Below are 24,449 nucleotides of genomic sequence, written 5' to 3' on the forward strand. Positions count from 1 at the left end.
GTTCAACGAGCACTTCTTTAGGGAGTCCACTGGTATAGAGTTCACATGGCACTTCAACTGACACAGGCACAGGTGCCAGTACAGGTTCTTCGAGGATAGGTGCTAGTACAGGCACACCATGGTCAGATGGCAGACCTTCAGGTTCACCAGACTAGGGGGTAGAGGATGAGGTTCCCTATGGAGAAGCTTCTTCAGGGAAGTGGAGGCCCAAGTGGCTTCAAGGCACCTTGAAGGAAGCGGAGTCTATTGGTCCTTCGAAGAGGGTGAACAAGGAGAGTGTGCCACCTGAGCGGTTTTGCAGTTATGTAGCCAAGGCTACCAGCATTGTTGACTCTGAGCCTACTAGCTATGAGGAGGTTGCCAGCCAGGAGGTATGGAGAGAGGTTATGGTGGAGGAGTATGCCTCTATCATTAAGAACAATGTCTGGGAAGTGGTGCCTATGCCTGAGGGCAAGTCAGTTGTGACTTCCAGGTGGCTCTACAAGATCAAGCATGCTGCGAATGACAGCATTGAGAAGTTCAAGGCGAGGTTTGTGACTAGAGGGTTCTCCCAGATAGAGGGAGTTGACTATGATGAGACCTTCGCTCCCATAGCTCGGTACACTTCTATCCGATCCCTTATTTCTATCGCTGCAAAAATGGGTTGGCAGATCCATCAGATGGATGTGAAGACAGCATTTTTGAACGGAGTTAAGAGGAGGAGGTGTATGTTGAGCAGCCATAGGGCTTTAAGGTACCTAGGCAAGAGACCCATGTATATTGGTTGAGGCAAGCACTCTACGAAATTAAGCAAGCTCCGAGAGCTTGGTATTCGAGGATTGATACTTACTTGCAGCAGATGGATTTCATGAAGAGTGATGCAGATCCGAACCTATACTACATTGTTGTAGGGGATGATCCGCTCATTCTTGTGTTGTATGTTGATGACTTCTTCATTACTGGGGCAAAGAGACTAATTAGTGGTTGCAAGGAGGATCTTGCTATGGAGTTCGAGATGAAGGACATTGGGCTGATGCATTCCTTTTGGGGCTTGAGGTGTGGTAGGAGGAGGGGCATATCTTTCTGGGGCAGGGGCAGTATGTTGTGGATGTGTTGAGAAGATTTCACATGGCAGACTGTAGACCCATGTCTACACCCATGATCACCAACTGGAAGAAGCTTCATGCTTCAAATTCTAGTTTGGTGGATCCCACATTGTATAAGCAGCTTATTGGGTCCTTGATGTATCTGGTCAACACTAGGCCAGATATATGCTTTGCAGTGAACACACTTAGCCAGTTCATGGTTGAGCCTAGGAGGGTGCACTAGGTAGCTGCAAAGCACATTCTTCGCTACGTGCAGGGGACTGTTGATTATGGTCTAGACTATAGCCGCGGAGATGGAGCGAGGTTGGCAGGGTACACAGATTCAGATTGGGCAGGTTGTGCTTCTAATGGGAAAATCACTTCAAGGTGTTGCTTCGGATTGGGTTCGGTAGTTGTGTCGTGGTTCAGTCGAAAGCAAAAGTCAGTTGCTTTGAGCTCTTCTGAAGCTAAGTATATGGCTGCTAGCTAGGCTAGTTGTGAGGCCATTTGGCTTCGCAAGTTGTTGTATGGCCTATTTGATCAGGAGTTGAGATCGACGATTATTCACTGTGATAATCAGAGTTGCATTAAACTCACGGAGAATCCAGTGTTTCATGACAGGTCAAAACACATTGACATCAGATATCATTTCATCAGGGACTATGTTCAGAAGGGGGCAGTGAAGCTGGAGTATATATCAACAGATGAGCAAGTGGCTGATGTTCTCACGAAGTCCTTGTCAAGAGGCAAGCATGTCCATTTCAAGGACAAAATGGGTGTGGTGAGAAACACTTTCCTTGGTAAGAGGGAGTGTTGATTTTTAATGTACCTTGGACAAGTGGTTTCCCATGGGTTAGTCTCTACCTAGGGAAAAGTGTCCAAAATAATTATTTTCCTAAGTGTGACTTTATAAAGTGAAAGTGACTTTATAAGTGGTAAAGTCAATGTTAAATTATAAAGTGAAAAGTGACTTTAGACATAAAGTACAATGTGGGTACTTTATTTAATGGGTGAGTTAAAAAATAGAAAGTGAGAATTAAATGCACATTTATTCTCATCCCTTGATCTAAATGAATCTGAGCCATTAGATCTTAGGGTTGCCCAAAAGTCATTTAGGGAAACAAAAAGGGGAAAAGAAAAGAGAAACTGCATTCATTCTTCATGAGCAGATTAGAGAAAGGAGGCTGAGGGCTGGAGAAAAGTTCTTAAGGAAAAATTTGTTGCAGCAAGCTGAAAGAGTGATTTCTGGGCAAAGTTGGGCATGGAAATCAAGGCATAGAAGACAATGTGATGTACAGTACGAACAGCATTGAATGTTGTGAGCTGCATGCCGTTCGAGAGAAGTTTTTGAAAAAAAAATTGAAAAAAATCCATACCGTCCATACAGCGGTACGAAAATCCGTACAGAGCCAGTACAATCATATCCGAACATTACATATTTTCAACTTCAAGTGGGCATGGAAAACGAGTCAAAGTGGGCACGGTTTTCAAGGAGTTTTGGGTTGAAGAGATAAGTTGTATTTTGCTGTTTTGTTTTGTCTGCAAATGTATTTTTCCTGAACTTGAAAGATAAATAAATTTGAAGAGCTCTCTAACAGGTTTTCCCCAGAGAAAATTGAAGGGGTTTTGCCTGGTTCTAAGTTGACCAAAAATCTGTGTGTATTTTTATGTGTGTTGCTAGTCTAGTTATGTCCATATTTATTTTCAGCATGTGTTGACAGTCTCATGTGTTTTAATCTGAAAATTTCATTTCCAGAATTCTATATGTTGAATGTATGTTTATGGGAAAAGCCATTTAACTGAATGGGAGTGATAAGGTGAAATTAAAACCGGGTTGGGATTGTAGGAAACTTTTTTTAGTCATCAAATTTCAACACTCTCGGTCCTTGTAATTTTCAGATTTCAAGAGTTGTCCATTGGCCATTGTGGTTGCCACTTCTTGGAAAGAGACTTTAGTTCTTATAGATTTCTATCTTGTAATTTTCCCTTCCATCTTTTGGGCAGCCCACTAGGGAACCTTCTACTCATTGTAACAAGTTAATAAAAGATCTAATTTTCTTGTGGGAGCTTGGGTTTTACCCATGGCATCCCTTCTCTCCATTTAGGGGGAGAAATATGTGGGTGGATTGACTTTTGCATTCTCTTAGTTTTCATTTTATTTGCATGCTTAATTGGAAATTTACAGAACCTCATCAACACATTTTTGTTTATTTAGATAAGCTTGCTACAATTTCATTTGGGCTTTACATCTTCTATTTCATGTTGCTTTGAGCTACAAGTCAATACTTAAGCAATTTACTTTTTTACATGCAAACACTTTACATTTCTAGCAAGCTTTAATTTAGTTTACTTTCCATTTAGCTTGGCAAATTGTTTCATGATCACTTGAGTGCATGCTTCACTTATGCTACATTTGTTATCTTGAGTATGTAATATCCCTAATGGAAATTTTAACAGTAGATACCATAAATGAACTTGAACAACAAAATAATTGTAAATCAACACGTAGCCATCAAATTAATACACAAATAGATGCCAAAAAAATCAGTGAGCCATTTTATTAATCCACTGAAAAGAGTACATCAACATGAAGGAATAGTGGAACCTGAGCTTTCCAAGCAAGCAGCAAAATCCAGAAAAAGATCTCTGACCCAACTGATGAATGTCTCTGGCAATGATGTAGATGGCCCGGTGAGCAGACTGCTGCAACCGGCTATGGCAAAACTACTCTCTCCAAAACTCCAATGAAGCACAGTGAGATCTCTTAATGAAATCTCCTCAAGAGGGTTGGGTTTTCGTCCAACACCTACTAGCACACCTGAGGGTTTCCATCCTGGGGCTACTGCTAAAGTAAAGAACTGGGTTCTCAACCTCACATACAAGAAGAAATATCAAATCCAAGATGTCCCCTAATGGCCTTCTCCTCCTCTTTTATAAATTTGATGGAACCCTCTAGAACCTCCTATTTTATTATTATTTTAATCATGGAGCACTTTTCCCTCTTTTATTTCAATTAAAATATTCTTTTTAATGTGGGAAAAGGATAAATTGGCAATCATGCCTCCTCGGATCACTGAAAATCACTTCACCATCCCGTCTTGTAGATCTTCCCTTTCCGGTTCCAATGAGCTATTACACTAAGGTGTTCTGCGAATTATTCCTCCCGAAATGCCACCTTAAGCGTAATTAATTGAGTCAGGCCCATTAATAACTCTGTTTTTTGAAAGTTGTTGGAATGCAACGGAACGAAAGGCAAACTATGCAGATAATGGAATATACCAAGTGGATGCCATCGAACCTCATAAAAACTCCTCAAAACCCCTCCAAAAGCCCCTGGACCTGCTGAGGACACCAACTTGCACCTATGACCTATCTTCCCCCAACTCTGAAAGTCCATCCTATCCATGCCATAAGATACACCAAAAAAATGAACATTACAAATAGTCCCGCCCCAAGATTGCTTGCCCTCAAGCAATCCAAACCTGTGGACCAGTCTGGTGGCCCAATGTAACTGAGACCCAATGCCTGGATCTCATACAAACCACTAGGTGATGATATGCCCTGTGTCAACCCACCATGAATGGACCCCTCAATGCTTGGATCCCAAACCAATCTCTGACTAAACCTGTGATCAACCAATCCTCCTGGATCCCAATGCCACCCAGAAAAAGTACCAATGCTCCATGGCTCCTGTTGTGTTATAACTCCAACCATGAGTGTTGCTCCATCCACCGCGTACCAACTCATCACCTCTCTCCAATCCAACCCTTGGCATAGACCAAGGTCAATCTCACCATGCTGATGTTGTGCTGAAACACTGATGAGTGGCCAGCCTACATCCTGCTACCAACTGGAGCATGTAGTATCCCTCACATCTAAGGGCTCTTGTAGTGCAATGCTCCTGACTAAAAATGATACTCCATCAATAGGGTACCAACTCATGATCTCTCACCAATCCAATCCACGGGCACCTATGTAAGAAACAAGTTGACTAGTTTGATATGGGTCCCTGCTCAACTCGGGATGCTCTATTTGGTCAATCAACAAGATTTGTCTAAGGAAACCTGCCCCTCGCTCTATAATAGGCAAAAGTGGGCAAGATGTGCTACAAGCCCTGTCTATGTACTCCTAGAGAGGGATGCTCCCTGAAAGAACTACAACTCTGCCAGCTGCCTGTGCAAGTACCTGCACCTCATCAATGGGTCGGCCCAAAGATGGATGCACCACCATCTCCAAAAGATCCACCCTCATCTGGCTGAAAACTCCACGCTCCTCCAGTCTACCAACCTCCTGCAAAATTATCCCGTCAGACCCTCGCACCTCCTGAGGACATATGTCTGCAAATACTGCAACCCTGCTAGTTGTCTGTACATCTTCCCATCCCTCATCAATGGTTGGGTCCAAGGATTGTTGTTCATCCTCCTCCCTCATGGGCTCAACATGAACCTCCAACTGGCTCACCCCAAAAGGCTCATCATGCATATTGTGCATATCCTCCTCCTGCGTTGACTCATGCTCCACCATATGCTGCTCCTGCTAAATCATCACCAATGACTCATCATCCCGAATGTCTCTCATACGGTCCATTGACGGCTCACCATACAAACTAGAATATAAATCTGGCCTACTGTCAACAACTCCACATGACTACTCATGCTCCCCAGAGGCATCCTCGTATGGCTCCACAAACTCATCCAAAGAAGAGTCTGCATACTAAAAGACGAAAGGAATATCTTCCTGCTCTACCTCTATCGTCTCCTCTACATCTCTCAAGCATGAGTGGTTAGGTCCCCAAGGTTCTTTGCAGATGAAGCAAAGACCCCTCCTCCTTAACTCATTTTTGCTACATGGTCCACCAATCCTGAGCAGCTCCTCCCTGGTCATCTGTATTCTGAACAACACAATGTTCTGCTCAACCAACCTTTCGGCTAGTTCATAAGCAACAGGTGAAACCAATTGTTCCTTCGTTCAAATGGCCAACAACTCAAATTGCATCTTCTTGCAAATGGCATCACGGTCTCCCATAATTGAAGACAAAATTGACAGCATGTTTGTTTTGACTGTGTCAGGATGATGTTTCTTAATGCTAAAGAAGCATCGGAACAAATAATACATTAAGTCATCACACCCCAGATCAAACATGATTTCATATGTTCTAACCATGGCCATAATTTCTAAAACCTCAGGCTTCTTTCCAAAGGTAGAACCTGCACTGTTGTCCAAAACCTTAAAAGTCTCTACTGTCAGCTTCAAAACTCTCCTCATAACATCATCATTGAAATGAGGTATAGGTGCGATCAGTCTCATGATGTTACTGAGACAAGATGCAACTGGAAGTCTAACCAATTCACAAGGTTCCTCCAAGAACTTGGGTTGTATGAGAGCAAGCATAGCTGGTCTTAGAGCCCAAATGAGTTTCTTCCCTTCCAACTGGTTCACTTCGGAAAGGAGTGCATCTAGTTCAAACTTCATCCAGTTTGAAAAGGACTCTCCATGTGACCGATGACCCTCATGTGTTTCAAATCTGTCCCAAGTGCACGGATTTTGTGTTCAATCTTCGGCTCCTTCTGCAAATTTCTTGGCTGCTCATGGGTAAGAATGGCATGGATCTCTTTCGAGAAAGGTGTGTTGGCCAATTTTGTTTTTTGATCTATATTGCAGTACATCGAGGGACTGATGCGTTGGTGCATGAGATGTTTTAAATACACCGTGATTACAAAGCTTATGGTAGTAGCATACAAGGAAGCTACAGTAATTCAAGACTAGACATTAAAAAGCTAAGGACCCTCTGCACATGATGTTTATAAGCAATCCTATTTCTGCATGTATAGAACAACAGGCAGCAATATTTCAAATAACCCAAGAAGAAGAGATGTTCAGACTCTTATGTTTAATGCTTCAACAAATGCCCACTGTTCTCAAAACAAATCTTTAACCTTTATACCAAGCCCAAAATCACACACAAGACTGGTGTTTTACTGACAGCATTTTATAACCATGGCACGTTGGACACTACACAACTTAATTCTCAAAATGACAAAGTTACATAACAGAGAATATGAAGGAGAACCTGGTGTTTGTTTCAGCACCTTGAAACCACAAAACAACAATCAGTTCCACAACAGGTACTTGTCCTCCATCTCTAGCTCAGAAATTAAAATAGACTTTCCAAAAAGCAACTCGATCTAGGCTGCAGTCTTGTCCTTCTGATCAATGGAGATAATTGCTCAGGTTGGTCTGCTAGACAATTGGAGCATAGTTGCGGGGGAGCGCCCCCCCCCCCCCTCGAACCCGCTCCCGAATCACGCTCCGGGTCGGAGCGGCTTGGGAGCGCGCTCCCAAAATCGTTCCCGGACGGGAGCGCGCTCCCTAAAAAAAATTTACGCTCCCTGCCCTGTTCGGGAGAGTTCAAGGGAGCGATCGCTCCGTCACTCCCGGAGCGATTTTTAACGCTCGGAGCGATCGCTCCCGGGCATAAAAAAACGCTCCGGGAGCGTTTCGACTCAGGCCGGGAGCGATCCAGCGGAAAAAATTTCCGCGGACGCGAAAAAAAAACTAATTTAAAAAAAAAAAAATTGGTTTTAAAAGCCCAATGGGCTTAAAAAAATTTCATTGTGACTTCATTGAGCAAGAGTTAAGAGCAAGAGCAAGAGAAAAGGAGCGAGGAGCAAGAGCTGAGGAGCGAGGAGCAACTGCCAAGGAGCGAGGAGCAAGCCTGCAGAGGTAAGTAACTTAGTAATTTAGTTAGTTTAGTTAGTTAGGTAGTAATTTAGTTAATTTAATTTAGTTTATTGAGTTTAAAAAACATAAATTTAAATTAAATTAATAAATTAAATTAATTAATCCTAATAAATTAAATTAATTTGCAGATTCAGGAATCAAAACCCTACAAACATCAAACACCATGGACCTAGCTATATTTCTTGGCATTTTCCTCTTCCTGGTCCCTTTTATGGTTATTATGGCGCTGGAGAGTAGGAAATGGAGGGGCCAACCTGAAGAGGGGGATGAAGAAGCTGGAGAAAGTCAAATTGGTGAAAACCCCGGTGAGGAGGAGCTGGAGGAGGGTGAACATGACCCTCAAAAAACTAAACAAGACCAAACTCCATTGTGGAAATATGTTAACAGAGCTGAAACAGGGAGAGGGGGTAGAACCACTAAATTTCATTGCCCCCATTGCAACACTGATTACACAGGTTCATACACCTGTGCTAGAAGACACCTCTGCGGGAAAAGGCCATGGGATGGAGACAAACAAATAGGAATCAAAACTTGTACAGCGGTGTCAGCGGCGGATAGAGCCAAATACATAAGAGAAGAGGAGGAAGCCCAACACAGATCAAAAAAATCAAGGGGTTTCTTTGAACCAAGCTCACAATCACAAAGAACTCCTTCAGCATCCTCCCAAGGCAGTGGATATGGAGGCACAGGGTCATCATCTTTAAGGCGTAGAACCATATCAGATTTCCTTGATGAGGGGTGTAGGAATGATGTGGATTCAAAGGTTTACAGGTTTCTCTATGCATGTGGGATACCATTCAATGTTCTTCGCTCACCTTATTGGCACGAAATGGTTTCTGCCATAAATGATGCCCCTAAAGGATACAAGAGCCCTGGGTATGACAAGGCAAGAACCGTTGGCCTTGATCATGAAAAAGCCAAAATATCACATTCTTTGAATAGAATGACAAGTTCTTGGACTGACCATGGGGTGTCCATTGTATCTGATGGATGGACAAATGTAAAAGGCAAGCCATTGATAAGTGTTCTTGCTGTGTCTATTAGTGGTCTCATCTTTCTAACTGCACATGATTACTCAAACAAGTTCAAGACCGCTATCAACATTGCAGAAGCATTACTTGAAACAATTGAGCGTATTGGCCCTTACAATGTCATCCAAGTCATCACTGATAATGCTCCTAATTGTAAGGCAGCGGGAGAAATTATTGAAGATAAATACCCAACATATTTTGGTCTGGATGTTTGGTTCACACATTGAACCTTCTGTTGCATGATATTGTCAAGAACAAAAATGCACAATACCAATGGATTGGTGATTTGTACAAGAAAGGCAAAAAAATGATAAAATTTATTACAAATCATAGCAATACCCATGGCCTTTTCCGCAGTCACTCGAGATTGGAGTTGTTGAAGATTGCGAAGACTAGATTTGGTAGCTATTACCTCACCTTCAGGCGCCTTTTGAAGGTAAGAGAGGCATTACCTAGCATGGTATCAAGTCCACATTGGCAGGTATTAAAGGAAAGGGCTACAAATGCAGCTGACGTGGCAGGTTTTGAAATGGTGGAGGAGGCCGCTCTTGATGGGCAGTTTTGGACAAGTGTGAGGCAGGTATTGGATTTCACCAAGCCAATTTATCACATGATTCGGTTTGCAGATACAGACAAACCAGTGATTGGCGAGGTGTATGAGCAAATGGATACCATGTTGGGGGAAATAAAAGATATTGTTCATAATAAAGATCCCAACTTGTACAAACTGATTCATGATTGTGTGTGTGAACGGTGGAATAGGCTCAATCTTCCACTAAATTGCTTGGCGTATATCCTTACGCCAAAATACTACTCTACATCCTGGTTGGGCCAACCTGCAGCAGGGGGTGGGGTTAGGACCAAACCCCATTTAGATCCAGAGGATATTTGGAAGCATTAGAAAAGTTGGTACCTGACAGGGAGGAATGTGCAGCTGTGCGCTTTGAGATAGGCAGATACTTCAGTGGCACTGGTTTGTATGGTAACTTCCATGCAATGGACGACAGAGATAGATTTGATACTCTCACATGGTGGGAAACATATGGCGGCCACGGACTTTTGCCAAAATTGGCAAAAGAAGTTCTTTCACAAGTTGTAAATACTTCTTCTGCAAAGAGGTGTTGGAGCACCTACAGCTACATACATAATGTGAAAAGAAACAGACTCAATGAAAACCGAGCAGAAAGCTTGGTTTATGTGCACTACAACTTGAGATTGTTGAGTCATTACTGTGATCGGGCTTATGAGGATCCCACATATAAAATTTGGGACAATCATCCAGAGGATGACAATTTGGAGGATGGCATTGTACATATTGAAGAACTGGAAGAGGAACTTGTAAGGGATGAAGATGAAGCAGCCATGCCACGTCCACCTCCACCTCCACCATCCAGTAGCAGTGCTCGAGGTCCGAGTCTTGTTCCTTCGCTGTCGCCACCTCCATCTACACCCTCACGTGGAGGTTCTAGTTCTGGTCGTCGGCCTGTGCGGGAGACTCCTAGAAGACCACCACGACCTGCTTATACTCCTGGAGACTCTCGTGGCAAGGGCCACATGTTATTTACAGTTTATTTGTCTTTTTTAGTTTCTATTAGACTTTAGTTTTCATAACTGTTGAGTTTTGAGTCCTTGACTCTTGACTCTTGACTCTTGACTCTTTCATATCATAATGATATTTTTTGACATTTGTAAACAATATATCACTATGACAATGAAAATTTGAAGTTTGAAGTTGGGCCTTGGCAATTATAACTCATTGGTAATGATTGTGAATTATGAATATGATGCTTTGTGAAAGACTAAAGTTGTTTCATTTCATTTCATTATTCATGTTTCATTTTATAAATTTATAACATTTCATATCATGTTAACAGTTAGAAGTTAGGACTTAGAAATATCTTAGATATTACTTCTTGTAATGGTTAAAGTTTAAACTTAGCTTACAAGTACAACTTTGGTGATCAATGATGATAAATGTTATTGAATTTTCAATTTTGAAAGCTTGAAGTTGAAACTTTAAGATTGAATTTGATGAATCATGATTCATGAGACTCAATATGTTGCAGTTGTAATATGTATTTTACTAACTTGTGGACATGGTTGATGACGATTATAATTTCTAGAATCTAGATGATTGATGTGATATGGTTCAATGATCAATCTATGTTTTTTTATGTTTTTTTATTTTATGTCTAATTCATCATTCTACATGTTTTTGTTGACATATATGTATCAAAAATTAAAAAATATAAAAAATATATATATTTTTAAAAAATCGCTCCCGGATTCGCTCCCAAACCGGGAGCTTCTGAAAATGGTCGCTCCCGCTCCCAAGCAACATGGAACTGGAGATTTTGACCACTGTCAAATCTAGGAATGAATTGTCGAAATTCGATCCACCATACTAAGATACTCTGCTTCAATGAGATGAAGCTTTTGGCCTTCGTCTAGACATCAAAAAGCTAAGGACCCTCTGCACATGATGTTTATAAGCAATCCTATTTCTGCATGTATAGAACAACAGGCAGCAATATTTCAAATAACCCAAGAAGAAGAGATGTTCAGACTCTTATGTTTAATGCTTCAACAAATGCCCACTGTTCTCAAAACAAATCTTTAACCTTTATACCAAGCCCAAAATCACACACAAGACTGGTGTTTTACTGACAGCATTTTATAACCATGGCACGTTGGACACTACACAACTTAATTCTCAAAATGACAAAGTTACATAACAGAGAATATGAAGGAGAACCCGGTGTTTGTTTCAGCACCTTGAAACCACAAAACAACGATCAGTTCCACAACAGGTACTTGTCCTCCATCTCTAGCTCAGAAATTAAAATAGACTTTCCAAAAAGCAACTCGATCTGGGCTGCAGTCTCGTCCTTCTGATCAATGGAGATAATTGCTCAGGTTGGTCTGCTAGACAACTGGAGATTTTGACCACTGTCAAATCTAGGAATGAATTGTCGAAATTCGATCCACCATACTAAGATACTCTGCTTCAATGAGATGAAGCTTTTGGCCTTTGTCTAACTTACTCTCAACTTGCCAATTTGAAGGAAACACGCCCAAAATTTACCTTCAATTCCCAGCTTGAGATAGATCTGCCAAGCAGTTGTAACTCACTCAAATTAAACACAGAATATTTGTGTCCAGTAATAGGAAACCATGCCTGGGCATGAGGTGCGATTTGTCTGCTGCCCAGTAATAGGAAACCATGCCTGGGCATGAGGTGCGATTTGTCTACTGCCTGGAAATTCCCAGAATTGTGATTATTCAGTTCTCCTTGAAGCAATTCGTCCCTGATATGTGAACAAGAAGATAATCTTTAGTGGTTTTGACAAAATTTCAACGTGACCTTCAGCCATGCCCGTTCGCCCACCATATTGTTTTATTAACCAGTCGTGACAGCCTCTAAACAGTCACTGGATATACGTTTAGCAGTTGAGATTTCAAGGAAATACACAGGGACTCTTCACACTTGTTTTCTGGGCTACTCGTTCCACAAAAACAGACATTTTCCCACTGTACCCACGTTCAACAAGACAAGGAATGTGGCCCATATTTGACTAATATTGAAGGCAACTCGAATTCTTCATCAACAAACTCTTCCAGAAATGACAGTGTGGTATCTCGTCCCTCTTTCCACAAGAAAAATCGAGCATTAAGGGGTCAGCTGTGGCAACTTCATTCTTAGGGAAGTATGGTTCCCAGACCTATGGAAAAACGACCCAAAAGAATCTGTCATGTGCCCAAAATATGAACAGTTAGAGGTAAAGGCCCACGTCCAACTGTAGGAGCAACTTTGGCCAATATGAAACTCGTTCTACATGATTCCAGAATTCGGCCCAAAATTTCCAAGCAATTGGCAGTTTCCAGGATGAACCGAATTCAAAAGGTTTAGATGTAACCCAGATCTATAGATGACTAGCACAATTTGGCCTTCGGATAATTTCGGTCTTATGACAACCCTCTTTACAAACTTTTGACTTTGATTAAAAATTTGATCATGGCAATTTTAATAACTTGACGCTGACATTTGGCTAATATTTTCACAATAATTCATGGCCCACTAAAGATAATAATTCGGCCATGCTAAAAAAATTAATTTGGCCACCCTCGGTAAAAACCATTTACAACTTTGGAAAATTAGTTTTTCTAATGTGGCCCAAATAATACCTTCGCGGCCCATGTTAATGTAGATTTGTTAAATTATGGTATGTTCTATGCTTAGAGCAGTTTACTTGTTTTTCTTATTATTATCCACAGATTAGCAATCACATGTACATTAAGTAAAGTGCAGATAGAACATTTAAACGATCAACAGAAAACAAGCCAAGACAAGAGACACAAGATGTGGCGGCTAGCCAGGGACAAACCCCAATATGGGGAAACCCTTTGATCAAATCTTCTTTTATCTTCAATAATTCAGCAGAGAGAAATAGTACAAAAATCTGATTTATATCAGCAGCAGCAAACCCTAGATCAGCCCTAAACTAGGGCAGTCAATATCTGTCAAACCGGAGGTCAGATCACCTTGATTCCGGTGCCAAAAATTGCGGCCTTCCAAGGAGAATCAGCCACACCAAACTCGCAGTCAAAGAGGAGTCCACGCTGGTCAACGCTGGTCAAAGTTCCTTTCTGCAGCTTCAGCCCTAGAAATCTGCGTCCTCTTTTCCACACGTGTGAGAGAGAGAGCCTTTCTGCGCAGGAGAGAGAAGAGACTCTTTTCTGCGCAGGAGAGAGAGAGATATGTGATGAGAAGTGAAGTGTGCAAATGAGGAGAATGCTCCTTGTATTTATATGCAAAACGTTGGGGTTGAATAGACATGACTGTTGGGCTTTTGAGCCTACATAAGTTGTTGGCCGACCTTGACAATTTGTCCATAATCAAAATAAATTCATATCTTCATAAATACTTGTCGGAATCGGATGATCTTTAGATCAATCCTACACCTCTCGACGAGAGGAATCTAGGAAAAATATCAGCATCCATAAATAAGGTGACCCACATGAAGTTTGGCCCTAGTTGCCAATTTTAACACTCCCTCTCAACTAGGGAGAACTTCATCTGCAATCTGTCGGACCGTCACTGCTGTCCATCCATCAAATGCACTGTCCTGTATGGCTTGACCCTACTTGCTCTGCTCTGCTTTGCTTTGCTCTGCTCTGTTCTGCTCTACTCTGCTTTGCTCTGCTCTGCTTTGCTCGAATTATGAAGAAGAAGAAATGATCGAGGATGTATCATACCATCCTCCACTGACCCGAAGTCAGTCTCAGAGTGTGTACCACTCTCACTGGTCCCAGACCAGTATCATTGATCCCAGATCAATGGAGGTCATCCTAGCATAGGGAGTATGGTAGATACAACGATGTGTCCATCGATAGAACTACTATGGTCCCTATCCTCATTTCCCTGCTCATTGATCAGATGAGAGGTACTTCCCATGAGTCCCAGACTGCATGGGTAGGATGCCTCAACAGGAGAACTAATCATCTTATCCACAGGAGAACGAATCATCCTGTCCAGTGGATGCCACGGAGAACTAATCATCCTGGCCTACAGGAGAACGAATCATCTTGTTCCACAATCGCCATGGAGAACGAATCATCCTGTTCCACAATCACCATGGAGAACGAATCATCTTGGCCCACAACAAAACTAATCATCTTGTTCCATAGTCGCCACGGGGCGTCACAGGGGAAGGTTGGACCTTTTACCCTGTACAAAGTGCACCAACAGGGGATGGTGAGTCACCCTGTGGTCATATGTCGCTCCAAGAGGTACCCCATACCACCCTGGAGCTCCCAGAGCTCAGTACATCATACTTGACCCTCATCAGAGGGTCTCTAAACGACACCAAGTCGTTCTCGGAAAGTCAGGACTTGACCTTTCCTAAGGGCTTTGTTAGAATGTCGGCGACCTGTTCATTTGTACCGATATGTTGGAGCCTTATTGCTCCTCTCTACACCATATCTCGAATATCGTGGTACCTTATATTGATATGCTTGGAGCGATCATGAAATACGGGATTTTCTGATAAACGGATCCCGCTCTAGTTGTCACATAGAATCACGGTAGTATCCAATGTAAATCCAAACAGCTCACTGAAGAGCTTTCGCAACCAAACTGCCTCACAGGAGGTCATGCTAGCAGCAATGTATTCTACCTCAGCAGTGCTCAAAGCCACTGACTTCTGCTTCCTACTCATCCAGGATATCGAGGCAGATCCCAAAGAGAAACAGCACCCGGAGGTGCTCTTTCGGTCCTCTACATTGCCTGCCCAATCAGCATCAGTATACCCAGGTAGTTTCACATTTCCGACAGTGTATCTTAATCCATGAGTGATTGTGCCATGAAGATATCTCAGCAGATTCTTGGCACCAATCCAATGTGAGTGGCGTTATGTTGACTCAAAGTGTTGACTACAAAGCATATATCCGGACGGGAGTTCACCAAGAACATTAATGCTCCGACGAGCTATCGATACTCGGTAGCATTTCGTAAAACAGGTCCGACAGCACTACCGCTTAACTTTTTAAAGTTAAGCTCCATCGGGGTAGTTACGGGCTTGCAATCCACCATGCCGAACCTTTCCAGTATCTTCACCACATACTTTCCTTGAGATAGGAAAATCTCCCTTGGTTTCTGCCAGACTTCGAGTCCTAGGAAATAGTGCATGAGTCCTAGATCTTTCATCTCGAATTCAAAAGCCAGCTCCCTCTTACATTTGTGAATGAGAGGGTTTGCACCTGTTAGAAAGAGGTCGTCAACATAAAGCACCAGTATGAGAGGCTTCTCATTTACAACCTTAAAGTAAAGGTTAGGGTCGGAGTCACTTCTAGTGAATCCCAACTTCATCAAATAGCTATCGATTCTCTCATACCATGCTCGGGGTGCTTGCTTTAGCCCATAAAGGGCCTTTTTCAACTTGCACACATGAGATTCTCGATCATAAATTTCATATCCTTCGGGTTGCTCCACATAGACCTCCTCTTTGATCGAAACATGTAAGAATGCAGTTTTGACATCCATCTGATGTAGGTTCCATCCTTGCGAAGCAGCAAGGGCTATGATCGAGCGGATGGTGGTATATCGGCAACAGGTGCAAATATCTCGTCATAGTCTATACCTTCCTTCTGGGAGAAGCCACAAGCGACAAAACGAGCCTTATACTTTGTCGTACTTCCATCAGCTACATGCTTTATCTTGTAAAGCCATTTTGAAGTGACAACTGTCTCGTCCTGGGGTTTGGAGACCACATCCCAGACATCGTTCTTCATAATAGACTCATATTCTTCGGTCATAGCATCCTTCCATACTTGATGCTTGACGGCATCTGTGAATGATGAAAGCTCATTTTGGATGATGGTGCTCATGATGGTCAGGTATCCCTAATACTTGTTCGGCTTCTTACTTTCACGGAAGGTTCCTCGAGGAGCTATGTGTCCTTCAGCATCATCAAGTGTCCCCCTAAGCCATGAAGGCCTCTTCCTTGAAGAGGAAGGCTCAGGTGGTGGAGGATCAATAGGATCCAAGGGTTCTTCCACATCGGGCATTGTCTCATCTTCTTTTTCTTTTGGTTCCCTGGTGTCAACTTCTTGAGAGCTCCTCAAAGTAGGAAGATTGTCCACCTTGCTAAGGGCCATATCTTCGTCAAAGGTGACATCATGACTAATCTCGACTTCCCTTTGACCAGCTACATAAATTCTATATCCCTTAGCATTTTCACTATAACCCACAAAGATTCATTTTTTTCCAAATGCACCCAATTTATTCCTTTTCTCTTTCGGCACATGGAAATATACAGGGCTTCCAAAAATTCTAAATTGAGATATGTCAGGTTTCTTACCGGTGAACATTTCTTCAGGAGTTTTGGAACCCTATGCTTAATGAGGGCATCGATTTTGTACATATACGGCGGTGTTTGCAGCTTCGGCCCATAGAAACTTCGGAAGTCTTTGATCATGGAGCATAGCACGGACAGCTTCCACAATCATACGGTTCTTTCTTTCTGCCACACCATTCTGCTCAGGAGTATATGGTGTAGTAGTCTCCCTCTTAATGCCAGCCTCTTTGCAAAAGTCATGAAACTCATTGGATTCATATTCAGTCCCATTATCAGTCCTTAGGATCTTGATCTTCTTTTCGGTTTGATTCTCGATCAAGGCTTTGAAGTGTCGAAACCAGGAGAACACTTCATCCTTCTTTTTCAAGAAATATATCCAAGTCTTGCGAGAATAATCATCTGTAAAGGTGAGGTAATATAAATATCCTCCCAAGGAGTTCACAGGCATCATACCGGATATGTCTGAGTGAACCAATTGCAATATATCAGAGGTCTTGCTTTGGCTTGAGGGAAATGGTCCCCTTTTGAGCTTTCCTTCGGCACATCCTCGACATACACCTTCTTGCTCTAATATGAACTCGGGCATCCCAGTTACCATTTTTCTTACATCAAGTAGAGCTTTATAATGAAGGTGAGCAAACCTCTGATGCCATAGTTCATACTGAAGAGATGTGTCACGACTCACAAGACATCACACCCAATGAACTTCCTCCGACCTGATATAATGAATCAACTTGAAACCCAAGAGTAAAAGCATCTTTAAAGTTCTTTTTCCATACACGTACCTTGCCATCGCTGAAAGCCACCATGAAGCCTTTGTCTTCCATTGCCGAAATGGACACCAGGTTCTTTTTGAGATCAGGTACATATAATACATCTTGTAAGTGGATGGTATTACCTTGATTCAATTGAAGAGTGACATTTCCTACGCCTTTCACGAGATATTTTGAGTTGTCTCCAAGAACAATTTCTAGGTTGGTTTCTTTCTCTACCAGATTATAGAGAGCTTCTTTGTAACCAGTGAAGTGCCTTGAGGCACCACTATCAATAAGCCAATTTCCCAGCGAGTCCGGGGGAGCAGTGGTAGATAGAGCAGCTGGTAGATAATATTCATCTTGCTTATTGTCAACAGTGTTAGATTCATACCTGGAATTTCTTGCCTTCTTGAATGGTTGTCCTCTTCCTTGATTTCCAGCACTCCTTTTACCTCGGCCATTTGACCTGCCATTTCTTTGATTGCCTTGAGAGGGATTTTGATCATCATCCCGGTGTGAGTTCCTTTTATCAGGACACTCCCTTGCATAATGACCTGGTTTATTGCAATGGTAACATCGTCCTTTTCTTCCACCCTTTGGTCCAGCCTTTCCTTTGGATTTAGCCTCGGAATTGTTTCTTCTTTTAGCATGAGAAGAAAAGGCAGCAGGATGACCTTTAAGTGTGGGCATTTCCTGTTCTTCCATCCTTGCTTCTTCTTGAATGCATCTTGCCATTAATTCCTCAAATCCAGGAATTACATTATTGTTGAGGAGAGTAGTCCTGAATATATACCATTCAGATGGTAGTCCTCCAAGAGTTGTGAGTGCCATTTCCCTGTCAGGAATTACTTCCCCAATAGATAGGAGATCGTTCTTGATCTCGGTGATCCTTAAGAAATATGCTTGCATATTTTCATCTTTGCCCTTCTTAATTTCCTTCAGCTTATTTCTAAGAAACAGGACTTGATTTGCATCATTAACTTTAAATAAACTCACTAGTCTATCGTAGATTTCCTTGGAGGTGTTCAGCTCAGAAACATAGGCCACCAAGTGCTTGTCGATAGAGTCCCAGATGATCTTCTTTGCTTTGACTTCTCCCTTGGTCCATTTGTTCCTGGCAGCAGCGGATGCATTTGATGGAGGCTCAACAACTCTGCCTCTCACATGGTCCAGCACTTCTTGTTCTTCTAATGTTAGATCGAGAAACATCTTCCATCCATGGTAGTCAGATTTCTCACGGAGTTTGTCTTCAGCAGAGAAGTGTGTTGAGGACCCCATAGTTCCTTTTAGATAGCCTTGCCAACCTTCTCTTCGATGATTGCTCTTGCTCTTGCTCTTGCTTGGGCTTTGTCTTCACCTCAGCTCTGATACCATGTTAAATTATGGTATGTTCTATGCTTAGAGCAGTTTACTTGTTTTTCTTATTATGATCCAAAGATTAGCAATCACATGTACATTAAGTAAAGTGCAGATAGAACATTTAAACGATCAACAGAAAACAAGCCAAGACAAGAGACACAAGATGTGGCGGCTAGCCAGGGACAAACCCCAATATGGAGAAACCCTTTGATCAAATATTCTTTTATCTTCAATAATTCAGCAAAGAGAAATAGTACAAAAATTTGATTTATATCAACAACAACAAACCCTAGATCAGCCCTAAACTAGGGCAGTCAATATCTGTCAAACCGAAGGTCAAATCACCTTGATTCTGGTGCCAAAAATTGCGGCCTTCCAAGGAGAATCAACCACACCAAACTCGCAGTCAAAGAGGAGTCCACGCTGGTCAACGCTAGTCAAAGTTCCTTTCTGCAGCTTCAGCCCTAGAAATTTGTGTCTTCTTTTCCACATGTGTGAGAGAGAGCCTTTCTGCGCAGGAGAGAGAGAGATATGTGATGAGAAGTGAAGTGTGCAAACGAGGAGAATCTAAGTTGCAGGAAACGTGGGCAGGGGGTCCGTTTCCCCAGGGGAAACGAAACGAAACTCGTTTCCCCGTACCGTACGGCCTGGAAACGCGTTTCCGGCCGTACGGCCACGTTTCCCGAAACGGAAACTTGGCTGTACGGCCGGAAACTCGTTTCCAGGCCATATGTGCCACGTTTCCCCCAAAAAAACACTTGTTTTTTAATTTTTTTTTTTTTTTTTAATTTTTTTTAGGGTTTCCAGGTAGGGTTTCCAGGTATATAATAATAATTTTTAAATATTTTTAATATATATATATATATATATATATTATTATATATATTCGCGTTTCCCCGTTTCCAAAATTTGGGGAGGTCGCGTTTCGTTTCGCTTCCCCGTTTCGTTTCGCTTCCGCGTTTCCCCGTTTCGTGCAACTTAGAGGAGAATGCTCCTTGTATTTATATGCAAAACATTGGGGTTGAATAGACATGACTGTTGGGCTTTTGAGCCTACATAAGTTGTTTGCCGACCTTGACAATTTGTCCATAATCAAAATAAATTCATATCTTCATAAATACTTGTCGGAATCGGATGATCTTTGGATCAATCCTACAGCTCTCGACAAGAGGAATCTAGGAAAAATATCAGCATCCATAAATAAGGTGCCCCACATGAAGTTTGGCCCTAGTTGCCAATTTTAACAAGATTCCATCACATTGGCCCCCTTTTAAAATTAAAATTGGATCCATGATTTTAATAGACTCTGATCTTGGTCCCCTTAAATAATATACTACACCTTAACAAGTAGTTGGCCCTTCTAAAAAAAATGTTCATGACCCCCACTTCACAAAATGTTGATCTTCATCAACATAATATTCCATTGCCCATAAAAATTTAGTACGGCCTCAAACTTGGTTCATGAGATTTTTTAATTCTTGGCTTTTTGACATCTTTTCACAACGGGTTCAATTTGTAGAATGATTATTATGTATCAGACAATTTGCTCATGGGACAACAACTTGTTGGGCATTTTGTTGGACCATAATCGTTGCAACTCCACAGGGTGAGCCAAGACCAAGGCTCTGATACCACCATAATATCCCTACTGGAAATTTTAACAGTAGATACCATAAATGAACTTGAACAGCAAAATAATTGTAAATCAACACGCAGCCATCAAATTGATATACAAATAGATGCCAAAATAATCACTGAGCTATTTTATTAATCCACTGAAAAGAGTACATCAAGATGAAGGAATAGTGGAACCTGAGCTTGCTAAGCAAGCGGAGCAAAATCCAGAAAAAGATATTTGACCCCACTGATGAATGTCATTGGCAATGATGTAGATGGCCTGATGAGAAGACTGCTGCAACTGGCTACGGCAAAACTTCTCTCTCCAAAACTCCAATCAAGCAACGTGAGATCTCTGAATGAAATCTCCTCAAGAGGGTTGCGTTTTTGTCCAACACCTACTAGCACACCCGAGGGTTTCCGCCCTGGGTCTACTGTTGAAGTAGAGAACCAACTTCTCAACCTCACATACAAGAAGAAATATCAAATCCAAGATGTCCCCTAATGGCCTCCTCCTCCTCTTTTATAAATCTGATGGACCCCTCTAGAATCTCTTATTTTATTATTATTTTAATAATGGAGCACTTTTCCCTCTTTTATTTCAATTAAAATATTCTTTTTAATTTGGAAAAGGGGTACTACTTTTGTAAGTCAACAAATTGTCTTCATTCTTCAAAAAAAATACGCGCGCACTCCTCTGCTAGGTTCCCGTTGCCGCCTGCGACTTTGATTCGGCCCTCGGCCTCTCGGCATGGCCCCTCCGGAGGTTCCACCGGAGGAGGCAGTTCTTCAACAAGCCTTCTCTAACTTGGTCAGGTCTTTACCTCCACAGCGAACTTGTCCCACAGTTTCGAAATTTGTGAAAAAGCTTGATGGGTTGCAGGAAGTATCTTTACCTCCAACCTTGCCTCGCATGGCTGCCCTTGCTTTGGCAGAAAGAGGACTTATTGGACAATTTACAGGACTCTGGCCCTCTCCAAAAACAGTGCAGAGATGGGTGGAAAGGAACTGGTCAGATAAAACACAAGGGAAAATCTCTATTAGATTTTGTGGGAAAGGATATTTTACCTTCCATTTTGAAACAAAAGAAGATAAGGACTTAATCTTCCGTAATGGGCCTTACTTCATGGATTCCAGAGGATTATATCTCAACAAATGGACTCCGGACTTTGATCCGGAGTTGGACATACCTAGTGTTGTTCCTGTTTAGGTCCGGCTTCCTCACCTCCCCCTCCACTGTTGAGGAAATGAATCAGTTTGTGCTATTGGAAATGTTGTAGGGAAATACATCGATCGGAGTGAACCTAAAGACAACATGCAGGCTTGTGCTCGCATCTGTGTATAAGTCGATTTGGGCAAAGGACTGCCAGAAGCCATCAAGCTCAAGGTTGATGATTGGACTCATATTCAGCGACTTGATTACGAGGTATGTCATGAATACGACCACTTTTCTAATCGTTGTACTAAACTACTTGATGTTGAAAACACTCCACAAGAAAAGCAATGGGAAACAATAAAAAAAAAGCAGCCCCTAACCCCAAACCATCTCATGAAGCTAGCCCATCTTCTCGACCTCCCCCTAATCCTCCACCCTCATCATCCCACACTTCCCTCCTCCCTGATCGCCAGCCTAATCCTCTACCCTCCTCTCCTTCTTCCAATCCCTTCCACATCCTCTCTCCTCCTGAGGATACCCCCACTCCTCTGATTCAATCTGACCCTTTAGATTCCCCCCTCCCTCTGATCATCTCTTTCTCCCTCCCGCCTAATCCCCCCCTCTCAAAATCACTAGAAGCAACTCTAAGGAGCATGGTGCCACCCTAGACAATCAAAAGAAGCCCGGAAGAAAATCAGCCAAACAGCACAGAGATGAAAATGCGCAGAAAGATATAGCAATGGATCTTCAGAACCCCATAGAGTCCTATATCTTAGGACAAATTGACAAGGACTTAATAAACAAGGACCAGGGAGGGAGAGCAACTCCTCGCAACCCTCATCTGAAATGATGAAAGTACTCTCATGGAACAGCAGGGGATTAGGGCACCCCTCCAAAGCAAATGCCTTAAAAGATCTAATAAACCAAGAGAAACCAGATATTGTTTTACTTCAAGAAACAAAGCAGGGACAGCTAGAAATGAACAAAATTATTGAGCAGCATAAGCAATACAAAGGAAGTGTTTGTGAATCCAGAGGAGCCTCAGGAGGAATTACTACGCTCTGGCATCAAGCTAAATGGAACAATACAGCAGAAATAATAGAACAGCACTGGATCAAGATTGTCTTGAAGAACAACATGAGCGGCCAACAACTAGTCATCTACAATGTCTATGCTCCGAATCATTATAGGGATAAGGAGCTTTGCTGGGACTCTCTCAGCAACAATATAGCAAAAGAAGATAACAGCAACATAATTTTAGGAGGAGATTTAAATCTCATTCTGCATGCTAATGAAAAATGCGGAGGCAGCTTCTCCCCAGATCCTTTTAGAAACCAACTGGAGAATGTTATGCAGCATGGTGATCTTGTTGATATAATCCCAAAGAATCGCAAATTCACCTGGAGTAACCGTAGGTTGGGGAAAAGCAATATTATGGAAAGACTTGATCGAATTTTGGTGAATGTAACCCTTCTATCCACCTTTACAGCTGTTCATGCCTCCATTCTTCCCTTTGCAGCTTCAAACCATTATCCCACCGCTTTAACCCTCGAATCTCATTGCCCTCTGGGCCCTCTTCCCTTCAAATACAGCTCTTTATGGAATGACATTGCAGAAGTCAAAGAATTGATCCAGCAAACCTGGCGACAGCACATTGAAGGTTCTCCAAGTTTCATTTGGGAAAGCAAACTCAGGAATGTAAAGAATGCACTCAAGGATTGGGCAAAAACTCACTACAAAGAGCCGGAAACGAAGAAAAGAGAAGTGAAAGCTAAAATTGAAGATCTCCATCACACAATGGAAAAGCAAGAGTACCATCAGGCAGAAAAAAATCAGGAAGAAAATCTCTACAGTCAGCTATATAGCATCAGAAGAGAAGAGGAAGAGAAATGGCGAATTAAATCGAGATAGCTTTGGTTGAAGGGCGGAGACAGGAATACGGCTTTCTTCCACAAGCAAGCCACAGTTTGACAAATCAGAAATAGCATAACAACTATCACAGATAACATAGGCAATCAGCAAAACAATCAAGTTGCCATCAAACAAGCCGCCTCAGAACATTTCAAAGAACTCCTAATTGAAAAAGGAAAAGAAGAAGACTATGCTGATCTTTTACAGCATATGACAAAGAAGATCACTGCAGAAATGAATGAAAGACTGAGCAAAGAGATAGAGGAAGAAGAAATCAAAGGAGCCATCTGGGCCCTTCAGCCAGACAAAGCACCAGGACCAGATGGCTTCCCAATCTGTTTCTATAGGGAGCACTGGGAAACTATTAAAAAGGATCTCATCAAATTATTTAAATGGATTCAGCGGAAAAACAAAATGGGAGGTTATACAAATTCAACCCATCTAGCCCTCATCCCCAAGGAGAATCGACCCTCTAACTTCTCCCATTTCCGCCCCATATCCCTTTGCAATTCTTCTTATAAAATCTTTAACAAAATACTTGCAACCCGCCTCAAGCCTTTATTGCCAATGCTAATATCTGAAAATCAAGGTGGCTTCATGGCAAAAAGGCAAATTTCAGATTCCATCCTCCTAGTACAAGAAGCTATTCACTCAAGCCATACTAGGAACGAAAAGGGATTCATCCTGAAATTAGATTTGGCGAATGCCTTTGATAGGGTCAGACACTCTTTTCTATTTGCTACTCTCCAAAAAATGGGCTTTACTTCTTCATTTCTCGACCTCATTAGAGCATGCATCACTGGACCCTGGATAGCCCCCCTTGTTAACGGCAGGCCTGGCCCTGCCTTTCAATCTTCTAGAGGATTGAGGCAAGGCTGTCCTCTTTCCCCCTACTTATTTATCTTAATGGCTAAGTCCTTCAGTTGCGCCCTTGATCACAAGCAGCAAGCAGGTCTCAT

General features: G+C 42.2%; 2 protein-coding genes across 4 annotated transcripts in view; both read right to left on the reverse strand.

Annotated features, from left to right (window-relative positions):
* LOC149163212 (uncharacterized) overlaps positions 1-24,449 on the reverse strand; it is a 263,398-nt gene that overhangs the window by 124,993 nt on the left and 113,956 nt on the right. Inside the window, exon 1 of one of the 3 annotated variants that reach the window (XM_089437575.1) lies at positions 7,135-7,156. The exons of the other annotated variants lie outside the window; for them this stretch is intronic. The gene's annotated coding sequence lies outside the window, so the exon portion shown is untranslated. Of the gene's footprint in view, positions 1-7,134; positions 7,157-24,449 lie in introns of those variants that run through there. 3 annotated transcript variants of the gene reach the window in all.
* Positions 6,033-6,536, reverse strand: LOC149163213 (sister chromatid cohesion protein PDS5 homolog D-like). Its single transcript, XM_089435376.1, has one exon. It carries the CDS (start codon positions 6,534-6,536, stop codon positions 6,033-6,035), a length of 504 nt encoding a protein of 167 aa, XP_089291502.1.

This window comes from Pinus tabuliformis, chromosome 5_2, assembly GCF_031772625.1.
Source record: "Pinus tabuliformis cultivar Carrire ecotype Pingquan chromosome 5_2, CPIR1, whole genome shotgun sequence".
Taxonomy (NCBI): domain Eukaryota; kingdom Viridiplantae; phylum Streptophyta; class Pinopsida; order Pinales; family Pinaceae; genus Pinus; species Pinus tabuliformis.

Excerpts from the sequence above, each read along its gene's own strand:
- LOC149163213 (XM_089435376.1), bottom strand. The coding sequence starts at position 6,536 with ATGAAGTTTGAACTAGATGCACTCCTTTCCGAAGTGAACCAGTTGGAA.